We start from the raw sequence: 13,473 nt of genomic DNA, 5'->3' as shown, positions 1-13,473 counted from the left end.
AAAAAAATACACATCTGATGGAAACAAAACTGAAGCATGGGACACTCATACTTTGCAAGCAGTATTTAAGAAAAAAGAACACAAGAAATTAAATTATCGGAATTTTATTTCTGTTACAAATTATCACAATCACAATTAATATAAAACAGAGAAAGCACTGAGAAAACTTGACTGTTAGATACAAGGTTTATCAAGGTGTAAAAGCCTCATCCAAGACTACTACTAGAAAACCTGTGACTGTATATTAGAGAAAACAGTTCTATGCATGAAACACCAAGTGAAAGAGAATAAGCAGCACAGTATAATTGACAGGGATTAAAACACTTCCATGTTATACAAGTTTCTGAAGGAAATGGATGTTGGAGTATCACTTCTACCCAAGAGTCTTGTTTTGAGAAGACCTGTTCATAATTAGCTATTAAGAAAAGCTTCAGCAAAAACCACCCAGTCTTCATTTTAACTCATCCATGTTGCTCATACATTAGACAAACTATTTCCAAAAGCATTTAAATTCTAGTTATGACACTTCGCACATTCTCTCTTACACTTGCTGCATAAGGCTAAAAAGAATTACTAAATGAACATGAGGCTGCATTATTGCTTTGTAACAGGAACTTAGATGAAAATTCTTTATTGAGCTCCAAATAAAACACTTGCATCACTAAACAATTAAGAGTTTAAATATACATTTTAAAAAGTGTATAATATACACTTTAAGGCTTTAATACAAGAAATACAGAAGAGGGTTTTCATACTCCGCAGCCTGTCTCATTGCTGGCGAGGCGCACGGGTAAGTACAATGCTCTAAGCAGTCCGTAATTAACATGGCAGAAGTTCCTGAAAAAGAGCAAAATTTATTTGTACATATCCTGAGACTTAGCAACCATGAATTGTCTGAAGGCTGTCAGATTATGAGCAGTGGGATCAGGCAATTACTCATATAATACATGTATGCAGATTTATAGAAATCATTGCAGGAACTGCTATCATTGAAATTCAGTGCAAATGTGATAAAGTTCAACAAAGGCAAATTAATGATATGGTTAATTATTATCATTAACATTACTTGTTTGACCAGTAACACACAGAAATTGACAGTGTCAGAACACAAAATCCTATCAGAATGGATAAACACTCCTAGATTAGTTACAATAAAAGAAAGGCTGCCTTCTACATAGATTTTTTTTTTTTTTTAGTTTAGAGGTCTTTTTTAGATTATTTTTCCTTCTCTTCAAAACCTAACAGATTTCTTTGCACAGATTACCCTAAAGAAAAAAGCAAACCAAACCAGAAATGCACCAGCAGAACACAATGCTCGTGCATGTTATTTCAGGAACTGTCAAGAGAAGTTCTATACTGCAAATATGTAGTTTCTAAGAATATCTAATACCAGCTGTTGGAACTGTGGTAGCTTAATGTATAGGACATGAGAACTGATACAATGTATTTTTTTTTAAAGAGGTATTAAAACACATTTTCTTAAGAGAAATAAGATGTATCAATGTGGAGCACTGGAAGAAGGAAGACTTAATGGATTTAAAATTCATACCACTATGATTCTCAATATATGCAGACTTTTTCCTAGATGTATCAAATTTAGATCTTGCAGCTCATTAGGAAAAAAAAACAAATAAAATTGGACTAAAATGGTTAAGGTTTCTGCCAAGATGGGCCACAACTAAATGGCCACACAACTGTGCATCCAAACAACCCCTGCATGATTTGACAGGGACACACTCGTTTTTTCCCTCCCACACCAAGAGGGGACCTGGAACAACTGAAGAGTTTATAGGACTTCAGAGTAGACAAAAATTGGCACAAATGTCCGCTGATACATTCATCCTCCATAGAGGAGGCACTAAGGAAAGATGGCATAAAAAAGGTGGATAAATATTACAGAATATTCAATTTACTTCTGATTAACTTATTCGTCTACTAGCCATCTCTGCTACTAGATATTTGAGTTTTAACCCATCAACTTTCATTATATACGGTTAATATAAAACACATTTTCAAATGAAAGCTTGTTATGACTTACGTAACTCATCATATTACATGATTTAAGATGTGAACAGAAAATAGAAGTTTAGCCAATTCCATTATAAATATTTAAAAAAATATATATTTCTACACTCAGTTTTGCCATAGCAGTTCTGGCAGCTGGTATCGAATTTTACTCTTTGAGCTCTAAATGCAGAAATCTCCAAGCTCTCCTAACCTTAAAAGAGTTCTTTGCTTTAAATCTTTAAAATACTCTCAAAATTGTTATAAAGCCAACTTGTATGCACAAAAAGTTCCTTTAGCCTGTGACAGGAGTCTCTTAAATTTACTGTAGTATACAGAGGCAGTGCAACGTATGCAATATTTCTAAGTATGGAGCTCTATTTATCTAAGTCAAGTCAGCTAAAGGCACTGAGATCACGAGGTTAGCAGGTGGAATTACCATTCCAAATAGGAAATAAAGAAAAAAATATGTTCTATGTAAAATATACACAATCCGAGCATACATAGCCACTGATTTTTGCTGGCCTCCAGCTCAGTACCTGTAATCGTGATATAAATTAAAGCCCTGTGTAAAAAGAATTAAGGACCTCATCAAAAGCTCTGTTATTTCTCTAATAATTTCACAGATGAATAAAGATACCTACCAAAGCATCGGAAGAGTAAGGTTTTTGTTCTCTTGGCTGTCCAAGGAGGTGGGTTTCCTGACAAGAGAAAAAAAAAAAAGGTATTTTTACTCAATTTCAAAGACTTTCAAATAAAAACTAAAAGAACAATAATAAATCAAACTATAATATATACATAATGATTAACAAAAAAGCTTTAGATAACATTTGTAATGTTTAAGTTACTAGAATTTATGGAAAGAATAATATATTACAAAGTATTGGTTATGAGGTTTTACAGTTGTTTAATAGGGCATAGTTTGTCCAAATTTAACTAGCTAAGCTAAGGCTTTTTAGATTACTAACACAAATTATACGTTTTAAAATGAGAATTTAGGTGTCCTTAAAGTCTTTCCTACATTCTAAAATGAAACTTTCTAAGGTGTAGCCTCCCTGTTTTTATTGGTGATATTAAGATAAATTAAGTGAGATTAAAATCTTATTTGATTTATTTACCTTTGCAAATGAAGACCGTTTTAAGGGTTACACATCCTCTGCCTCTGACGAAAGCGACCTCAATTAGTCAAGTCAGAAAGTCTTTAAAAGCTTTGGGTTTATTGCTTCCAGCACGGAGCGAGGTGGTCATTAACATGCCAAAATTCTCATAAAAATTCCAAAGTTGCACTAGTGAAAAAATGCTCAACAAGATGAAAACTAGTCACATCTTTTTCAGAAAATTCATTAGCTATTTTAAAGCATTTTTAACAAAAATAATTTGATTTAATGTGGCACTCAAGCAGATCCATACCATTTGGATACTTTAAACAGCATTTATATCTACTATGAGTATATATATATATACATTTAGGTTTATACAATTTTTTTAAAGAAGTTGCGCAGTGTTTAATATGAGCCTTTTATGCTGATCACTGTTAAAAGTATTTCTCCCTGTTTACTACTATTTATGTTGTTTTATTATAAGATAAAGCATAAAATTAAGGTCACACACACTGATTTTCTTTCAAAAGTTTATTTAGTATCAAGCAAGGGTAAAACTTTGCTTAACACTACAGAACATTTCATGACTTGAGTTACAAAATACCACATTATTTGCATTTGTAATTTGCTTCCCTTTTTACGCATGTTTGCAAAGAGAATAACTAGCAAATGGCTGAAAATAAAAACTAAAAACTAAGTTGTTGAAAACCTTTAAAATAAAAGGTTACGCTTATGTTAAAAGAATGGACTAACATATTTAGTAAACCTATTTTTTGTTTAACACTAGTTAATCAAAGGTTATTCTTTCTGATCACCTATTTGTTCAAATACAGTTTGGAAATAACAAAGTTCCTTGTTTTACATATCTTTATGTCCAGGTTGTTCTCTCAACAAAATATTTTAAGTTCAGTCCATCCATTCAGAATTTTAAGCGCTTCAATTTAATAAAAAGGGATTGTTCATAGAAAAAATTACTTTGAACAGTATACAGGACTGGTGGAGATTGGATATTTCACAACATCAGACAGTACAATCAGTATCTGGCATATGGCTGGTCTCTGTAGACTCCTTTCGTTGTCCTTGCAGAAGGTGCCTTGTGTCTTGAGTTGGTCCATTCTTCTTGCCCTACAAGAAGGGAAAATACAGTTAGACCCCTTCCAATATTCTCAGATGCCGTACTCATTTTTTTCCTTATTAATCGAGAATTAGATTATGACATTGTATTTACTGAAAGCAAGGTGCACAAAGTGGAGTCTAACACTTGAACCGAAAAAATCTGGGTACAAAACATCCTTATGAGCTACCCCACGATGCTTTTTCAGCACATAACAGCAGGGAGCGTGACAGGGTAACGGCAAAGAGATTCAGGGCTCTGGCATTCAGCTGGACTTGCTTGTTGTAAATACACAGAAGTGCCAGCTATAGCGGCAGACCTACAAATAATTATGCTAAGATGAAACGAACAGAGGAGATGAATTACATAAAAGCAAACAAGCTGCCCTCAGAATCAAGTTTATTTGCATCAGTACCAATCTAGGCTTAATTCGAATACGCAATCCAATAGTGAAAAGCCTCAAGTTTCACTACAAACACCTGTGGCTTCTAATAATACAGGGGCTATATTTGACTTCACTGTGAACATACGCTTCCTCTAAGATGCAAGAAATAGAAGGCAGATTATGAAAAAATTAAAAGGGCGAGGGAGATTGCTTGTTTGAATTTTGAAAACAAAGTAAGTTTGTGAAAAGCTTGTGCTATATTTAATGCTTCATAATCCTACCAGATTTTAGAGGTAGTAAATATTAATGAAAAGTAAAAAAGTATTATCTTAATGAGAATCAGATCTACTGTGCCGTGCATTCACAACAAAAGAGACAGGAGCAAACGCAGAGTTTAATGCAATAGTATTTAAGTACACTTTAAGTAAATGAATCTGAGTACTGCCCCTGAGAGAAAAGAACAACAAAAACCCCAAACAGAAACACACCTGAAACCAGTGTACGTGCTTCCCTATCTACATTTGGAGAATTGCTCTGCCCTAAGCAGACGGGTGTCCGAGTGAACCCAATGCAATTCAGAAACTAAGGGTGGAATCCAAATAACTAGTTATGGTAATCTACAATGTAGGCATCACTTTCTGTCTTCCTAGCCGATTAAAAAAAAAAAGACAACAAATAGCCCCTGTACTACTTTGAATGGAAGGATAACTTCCTCAGACAGCAGATATCTGAAATCAGGTGACAATCCCATAAGTCAAGGGTCCAGTTTCACAGTCCCTTCATTGAAGTTTCATCTTAGCTCCTTTATTTTTAAAGATGTAGGTGCTTGCCTGCAGAGTCTGGGTTATATATCATACCTGTGTGGCCAGAACATTTGCCCAGGAGATAAAAGGAACAAGTTCAAATTTGGCATAAGGCTGAAAGAATTAAACTTGCACCTCAGGCAAGTTCTACAGGAATCTGGTAACAGAATAATATATTAATACATGAGAAGTAACCTCTTGTGCTGCTTATATTAAGCAAGGAAAAAAAACCTAGCCTAGCAGTAAAGGAAGCTGGCTGAGGGGTAAGAATTAAAACTAGTCTAGCTTTTAAACACTACTGCAAGGAACAGTTGAAATGTGAAAAATCAGTTTTGGTTATAGCTTAAGGGGAATACTTGCTTCTTTTCAAGCAACTGGACAAATCAGTAGGGTAAAGAGTCACCTTCCTTTTTATCAGTTTTCTTTTTGGTGCCATTCAGGGCTCTGAATCCTAAAAATGCTGATATTCTTCCTACATCCTCCAGATTGGCACCTGAGCTTCTCAGGGGAGGAAAAGTTCAGGTTTTTGCTGGGAATGTTCCCTCCTGGCCAGCACTGGGCAACTATCTGCTCACTAAGCAGTCTTCTGAATTTTAGTCCGAGGCACCTAATGTTCTTTACATACTGTAAGAATGATTATTAGTATCTAACTCTGCATTTAAGGTTGTACTTAAGGGTCAGTTAGTTAAGAAAAAGTGTGTAACTATTTATTTGTATGTGCAAAAATTTCAGTGGCTGTAACCCATAATCATTCAAGGTATTTATAGTTTTCCTCTCAACTTGAGTAAATACATCACTTAATATTCTGAGTAGCTTGGCTTTGATAAAGAGAAAACCAATTTTAAATGCAAAAGCAATGAAAAATCCATATTTTTCAACCTTAAATACTGCAATCCATATTTCCCCCCATCAGTCAACTCTATCTACATTAAGCCATTTCATACATTTTTCTCCCCCATCAATTTTGCTTTCATGAAATAGTCTTACAAATATCAGGCTTATAATGGCAGCTTATTTTAATGCTCAAATACAGATTTAAGCTATATATCTATCAAGACCAATTGAAAGTGCTGAGGAACAGAGGAATTTCATATGACCTCTTCTTTTGATGAACTGACTTTCCCCTTAAGCAAAATAATTAGTTTAAGCAGATGATATTGAGCAAACTTCTATATTAGGTGCCTTAATCACAACAACTTTGTTGAGGTCATTTTAGTTTTCAGCAGAAAGCTCTTCCAAATGGAGTTCACCATAGAAAATTTTAAGCAGAGCACTAAAAAATCACTGAAGCATCCATTACCCAGAATCACAACCCTTACGCTACTTACTTACAATCCCCAAATGTTGGAGATTTGAGTGATCTAGATTATACTTCTCTGATCTCTAGCCAGAGATTTAACATTTATCCTTTAAGCGAAGGTGCCTTTTAACATGCTTTATGCTTCTAATCTGTAACAGATTTCTTTAATTAAACCTGTCACTAACACATTTCTAGCTTAAAAAAATGTGATCTTTACCACTAATGTGTTTTTTGCTTCATTATGCGTTGTTTTGTCTCCGTACGAGTAACCCACTGCCCTCATGTCTGTTAACTACCTAAAATACTTTCATAACCTTTACATGATGACTGCCTGCTTAATTTGACAAGACTGATGTATGAAAATGAACTAATACAAAAAGACCATACAAGTCCAAAATGCACCCAATTAGGCCCTGATTCAACGGAGAACTTCGGCGTGTTCTTACCATGCACCAACTTTTAATGCCAGTTGTGCCACATTAGAAGCGTTTGCTTTCAGCTGGAAACAGCTCCTGAAAAAAGGCCCTAACACCCCCATATTTCTCCTTAAATCTCTTTGAATGTGTCACAAAAAGGGTACTTGCAGCATGATTTAGATTTTATTTTTATTTCTTTGATATTAGTTCCCCATGACTCTGTTAGCTAACAGACCACAGGAACCTCCTTCAGTGTTTTTCTCAGTAACCACATGAGGAGCCCTGTGACAGAGCAGGAATCCCTGAGCAGCTGTTACCCACTGCAGAACTGAAACCTGCCTTATGGAAATCCTTCTTTTGATTAGGTTTTTTCAAGAGTCTACTACTGTAGTCATTCAGCTCATAAAACCACTCACCATAAGAGTCGTACGTCTCTTCACTCAGTCCGTGGCCATAATCATAGTAATCTGCTCCACTGGATGGGAGGAAGGAAGCAGGAAAGAAAAAAGAAACAAAGCAGTTACGTTTTAAGAAGCAAAACTCATTACACATTCTACCTTTGAAAAGAAGAAAGTTTAAAGGATCTACGCCATGAGGTAAGAAACATAAGCATCCATGTGACGCAATGACAGCTGAGGTCCTGTTTGTTCATTAATAAAATAAACCATATTTAGGCCCATTTAGGATTTTTTTTTTAATCACTGAGCCCCTCGTACACAGTGTTAGATATGGATGTGAGAATTTATATTTATACAATTGTACTTATAGATGGGAAGCTTTAAGATCATAGAAGTCCCACTGAAAGAAGAGTAGGACTTGTAGTTACTGAACCCAATTCCTTTGTCTTATAAGCTTCTTTTCATTATCTACTGCTGCCTACTATTTTGTCTTTGCATCTCGAAATTTGCTGATAAAAATTCAATAATGGACAAGCAACCTGTTGATCAGAGGGTTATATAGTTTCTATACATGTACAGGTTCCAATGTCTTCAAAACAAGATACCTGCACACAAATGCAAGTGTTACCATTTTTACAGGCAGACAACAACAGGAACTTCAGAGTTGAAAGCAGAAATCTGCAGTTATTAGAATTCAAAAGCATGTATGAATACCATAACCATGGCCCAAAACAGTCTATTTCATGACGGCATTTTTATTTGGATGATCTTAAAGGCCTTTTCCAACCAAAATGATTCTGTGACTATTAAGACCACTGAGCAGAAACTGAAGGAGAAGCCTTATTACATATTATTTTTCCACTATGCTTTCATATGTCATATAAGTAGGGCTATGTATAGTCTTTTATATAACTGATGGAACAAACGTGTATTAGACATGTTTGCAGGGCATTGAAAGACAGTGTCTTAATTGTTTCTTTCCTTTTCTCTTTAATCACAGCCAGGCCCAGGGCTGATGATATTTGGAAAATACAAACTGATGCTACAAGTCATTTCATTCTGAGTGAGAAGGAAATCACTGTAATATCTGATCACTAGCAAGTAATTACTAATATTGACAAAATGTTTCTAACATTAGATTGATTGCTAACAAAATAGAAACCTGTGAGAAAAGGCCATTTATAGGCTTAACATGAATTAGCAGGTAAAGCATTAATATAAAACAAATAATACACCACAATCATTCTAAACGGACACAAGGCAAAGATTTTTTTTTCTTTGTTTGTGTTTTTAACTGGTTTTAAATCCCACAAAATAATCCTGTTCAGAATAAAGTTCTGGTGTGTGCGCAAACGTGTATCTAAAAAGCATGGATGAATATTTGTTATTGCTAGTATAAGGCTTCCTCAACTACATCTTAACCAGAATGCACTATGGAGACCCATAAAAAATTATCTGTATCCAACCTTAATGTTATCTGTGGTTTGTCAGTCCATGCGATGAGGATCCCAGAACAACAGGGGTGAAGTTGAAGCATGAGATAGAACATCATTTTGCCCACAGCAGCCAATGATAAAACAATCTTTATTCTGACAGCCAACTTAAAACTGACATTCAACTATCCTTCCACACAGTACTTGATTATTTAGTTTAAGGTTGTCATCAAGCGTAGAATCCTAGAGCAGCTGAGCCCTATCCCAAAATCCATCAGTCCTGTCAGAATGACTTTCGCAGGGTTTCATTTCATAGACCGAAAATATCTATTAAACAAAAAATGACTCATGTAAACCGCAAAATGAATAAACATCAGAAAGGAAAAATCTTTTACTTATACTGAAAGAGTAACATGACCCATATCTTTATTAACGGACAAACTCTTCAAAAGTAATATTCTTTCCAAAAAGTACAAGTTACAACGTGAAGTCGTGTTGTCTAGTGCGATACTTTCTACTCCGAGCACTTGGATTTTTGCTCTAAGAACAGTGGCAACGCTCCCTCAATTCAACTGCATGTTAAACAAACAAAAAACTTCAGACGAGACAACTTCAACTATGACCCAAAGAAAAGGGTACAGACAGATAGATGTAAGGAGTTCTGGGTAAAAAAAACCCACATTTTTTTGGCTTGTTTCATTGGTAACAGTCTGAATAGCCCATGGAATTCAGTTAAAAACAAGATATCTGACTTTTTTGGGGGAGATTTCCAGAAAAATCTAGTACTGTAGATGAAGTTGCAGCTTACAGAACTGTATTTTCTTCAATCACCCACTAAAAGGAAAACTAGTCAAAGGAACCTGCAATAAACTCCTTTGTAAATTGTATATTTGAACTCATTAACTGAGAAAGTAGAGGTCAATTCTATTGTGAGAAATTTAGTTATTTGTGAGAAATCACGTCCATTTTTGTTTTAAAAGCATCCTTATCATTTATATCTTTTTATATACATTCTCTGGCATCCTAGCATTCTGACTGAAGACTACTTGAACTCTATATTTCCTATTAATGGATTTATTCTGGAAACTCTTCTTCCTATTCTTTTAATTTCCTCTCATAGAAAGGAGAATAACAGCCCCAAACCAGGTTCATTTTCTTTTTTACCTCATGTACCTCCCTTCTTTCAGGACAAGGTAAAAACATTATGTGGATCCCTTCCTTTCTCACCCAGCAAGACTAGACCTTGAATCTGGTTTGAGTTCATATGTTTCAAGATGTGAAATGTCTTCTTGAGGCCATTTCCTTCAACTGTCTGTTGTTCTTTTTTCCTTACTTCTCCAGTTCTCTGCAAGTAGTTTTCCCTAGCAGCAGATGGGGGTGGTATCTGAAAATTTGGTGGTGTCTGCTCTGTAGATGGATAATTGCATTACATGGTGAGTCAGGTGAGTTTTCAAGCATTTTCCTACCCATCAAGTAAACAGCACAGGTGCAATCAACACTGGAGTATTAGGTATAAATCAGACTTTTTTGTATATATAGAGCCCTTGCTGTATCTACTGTTCTTTATTTTCTTCTGTATTGCCATTCTGGCACAATGCCTTTGGGCTGACAACGGAGAAGACAGAGGTAGCGAAGAAAAAAATGCTTCGATTTTGCATGTCAACATAAAAATGTGGAACAACCTGATGGTATGGGAGGATTAGCTAACAACAATAAACTTAAGAAGTATGTAGTTTCTAATTGCTGAGGGCTGGGCATTAATCCGACAAGGCTTAGAGGACGTGTAAAGTGAAGCTTAAATAGTTTAAATAAGGCCAGGGGGAAATGCCTGTTTTCTCCGTCCAAGAAATAGCCTGAGAGGAGCAACCTCAGATTTTAGCACTGCATCACTGATGATGTACAGCCTTAGAGGAGCTTTTTTATCTGGTAAAACAGAAGACCAAGAAGCTTCTTGACATTTTTCTAAAACCACTATACTGCGAGAAGTGTCTTAAAATACTTTAATTTAGAGGTATTCAACATAAGCCTTCAAAGGTCTTGTGGAATATGACCTGAATTTCACAGGCTTTTCTGCTAAGCTGATTGTTTCTGAAAATATCTTGATGAACTATAATAGAAGACAAATCTTTATTAAAAAAAAAAACAAATAGCAGTAACTGCTCTTGACACGATGGTTAAGTCTTAAGGAACTATATTACCTTTTATACTATATTAACTATTAGCTTGTTTGGAGATGTTGGAATGTTCTCTTGGTACAAATATCAACAGAATGCTAGATTTTTCAACCTAACACTCATGAAGATATCAAAATAGGTCATTATTATGTTTTGGGGACAATCATAGGACAGGCATGTCAACCACACAGTGGAAGTGTTCTGTTCTATTTCCAAAAAATGAATAAAAGTAGTCAAAATATATTGTGATTAATGAATGTGATTGCCACAGCTCTTTAGATTTGATACAGGCATCTTTTAGAATCAGCATTATGGCATTTTTGTGTTTGAAGCAACAGCCATATGGCAGGGAGCCTGATTGCTAAGGGGAGAGTAAAAGGCCTCTGATTAAAAACTTCTGGTTTACTGGAAAAGCCCAGTTTTAGGTACTGACAAGCCTGGTTACCAGGTTTAAGCACTGAGTGAACTGATACTTTCTTCCTCTTCAGTGATGAAAAACAGCTTTTGCAAACAGTTCAGCTTCTAGTAATGCTTACTAGGAAAAAAAAGAAAAAAATCTGCTTTCCCTTTCAAATATTGGTATCATAAGTAACTTTGGGACTGATCCCTTTAGACAGAAGCCAGGGCAGATTCAGAAAGTGACTCATCTTTCCTGATAAGAGCAGCTCCATATTTATCATCTTCGTCCTTCCACATAGAGGTTGCACAGACCAGTAAAGTGCAAGAACAAATGAGCATCTCTCCAGCAAGAGGTCTTCTACGATAGATCCTCACCGATATGATCACATCTGAACAGAAATTTTCTACAAGGACATGCCTCTTTATGACTCATACCAGATCTTCACACTCAACTTACATCAAAAAGTATCTCAAAAAGTATATCTGTCAACAGTAAACAGGAAGAAGAGCATCCCCAAATGTTATTGTCAAGATAACCATCACAGTAGTCAAGTTTCTCATATCCTCATAATTGAGTTGAGTATCTGTTCTTAATGCTTCTTTGGGTCATTAGAATACCATATTGTGTAACCCAGATTACAGCAGGATAGCATAGAAACAGATATCAAGAAGAGATACAACTCTCTTCTTGCATCTTTCAGACAAATTTTTATTTAATACCCAGTTCCAATACTTCTTAGCAGAAGCTTCTTTCATACATACTGTCCTCCCTGCATCTTGGTTTGTCTGTAAAAGAATGATCTCAGAAAGCAGAGACCTGTATACGAAAGCTTCATAAAATAAGGAAAAAATGATGCAATCTTCCTTAAATTAAATCCTATTGTACTCTCATATGGATAATACAAATAACAAATCTATTTCCTGTAATCCTAAAAGATGACCAGAGTGCCCCCTCAAGGATTCCCTTAGATATCACTATTTAGAAATCACTTTTTATGTAGGGAATTGTAATAAAATTCACTTCTGTAGAACAGTGAAATGCCCTTAGAGGCATCTTTATTCTGGTGCTACCTACCAGGCACAGAACTATGTCTGTCTACATATTTCTAGCAGAACTCTACACATTTCCCTAAAGCTAACAGTTTTACCATCTGAAGTGTCCAGTTATGGGTGTCTGTGAACTCAGTCTTTCCCCGCCCCCCCATTTCACTCTCATTTCCCATCTCTCAGAACAGGAAAGGTAAATGGCAAGTACCAGAGGTGACTGACGTACACAGCACAAATAAGACATCCCTTCAGAAACAGCAGCAGGGACCTGCAGACTGGCCTTGAAACTACAGAATACAGCAACAATTCATTCCTAAACTTGAGAAATGCTAAATAAAACGCCAAAAATTCGCTACGTCAAGCAAGAAAACACCAGCGGAACAAACTAAAAACTCAGGCTGTGCCAACGTCAGCATTTTGGTTTGGCTTGTGAATTAGAACCAGGCCTAGCCATCCCCACATCACATACGTCTGGTTTGCAAAGCAGTTTGGGGGAAGTGAACTAGACAGTGGAAACTAAACTTCAGTGTGTACCAAATGTGTTCCAAACGCGGAACTGAGAACAGAGATGTGAACCAACATGAACTTTGGCAAAATATGTGTTTTTTTCTTTTCCCTCCAAACAGTCCAGACTACTCAGGACAGTGGAAGCAGCAGAGAATAATGAAGATCTGACAGGTGTCAGTCAAAATCTTTAGACTATCCATTGCAATACTGGAAAGAGCTGTGGGTTTTATTCCATATATTTCTTAGTTATCCCTCTTGAGTCCTGCATAAGATGATGTCAGAGATCTGAGATGATGTTCTTGTCAGAGACTGGAGTACAAGAGAACACTGTCTCCAATACATCAGCATCCACAAATAATGCACAGACGGTATGTCACCATTCCGTCATTAGAA

At 35.8% G+C, this 13,473-nt stretch overlaps 1 protein-coding gene across 3 annotated transcripts in view; it reads right to left on the bottom strand.

Annotated features, from left to right (window-relative positions):
- Positions 1 to 238: 238 nt before the first annotated feature.
- The window catches only part of KHDRBS3 (KH RNA binding domain containing, signal transduction associated 3), a 93,353-nt gene continuing 80,118 nt past the window's right edge, over positions 239 to 13,473 (bottom strand). For 2 of the 3 annotated variants that reach the window (XM_065628883.1, XM_065628884.1), the window contains 2 exons: positions 7,539 to 7,597; positions 3,697 to 4,229 (listed from right to left, as the gene is read on the bottom strand). In XM_065628883.1, the coding sequence (XP_065484955.1) occupies positions 4,138 to 4,229; positions 7,539 to 7,597 (151 nt within the window). In that variant the 3' untranslated portion in view covers positions 3,697 to 4,137. Of the gene's footprint in view, positions 838 to 2,648; positions 2,706 to 3,696; positions 4,230 to 7,538; positions 7,598 to 13,473 lie in introns of those variants that run through there. The other variant, XR_010605790.1, reaches the window with a different exon arrangement.

This window comes from Caloenas nicobarica, chromosome 2, assembly GCF_036013445.1.
Source record: "Caloenas nicobarica isolate bCalNic1 chromosome 2, bCalNic1.hap1, whole genome shotgun sequence".
NCBI lineage: Eukaryota > Metazoa > Chordata > Aves > Columbiformes > Columbidae > Caloenas > Caloenas nicobarica.
Note: the sequence above shows the minus strand (reverse complement) of the source record. Positions and strands in the feature narration are given on the sequence as shown.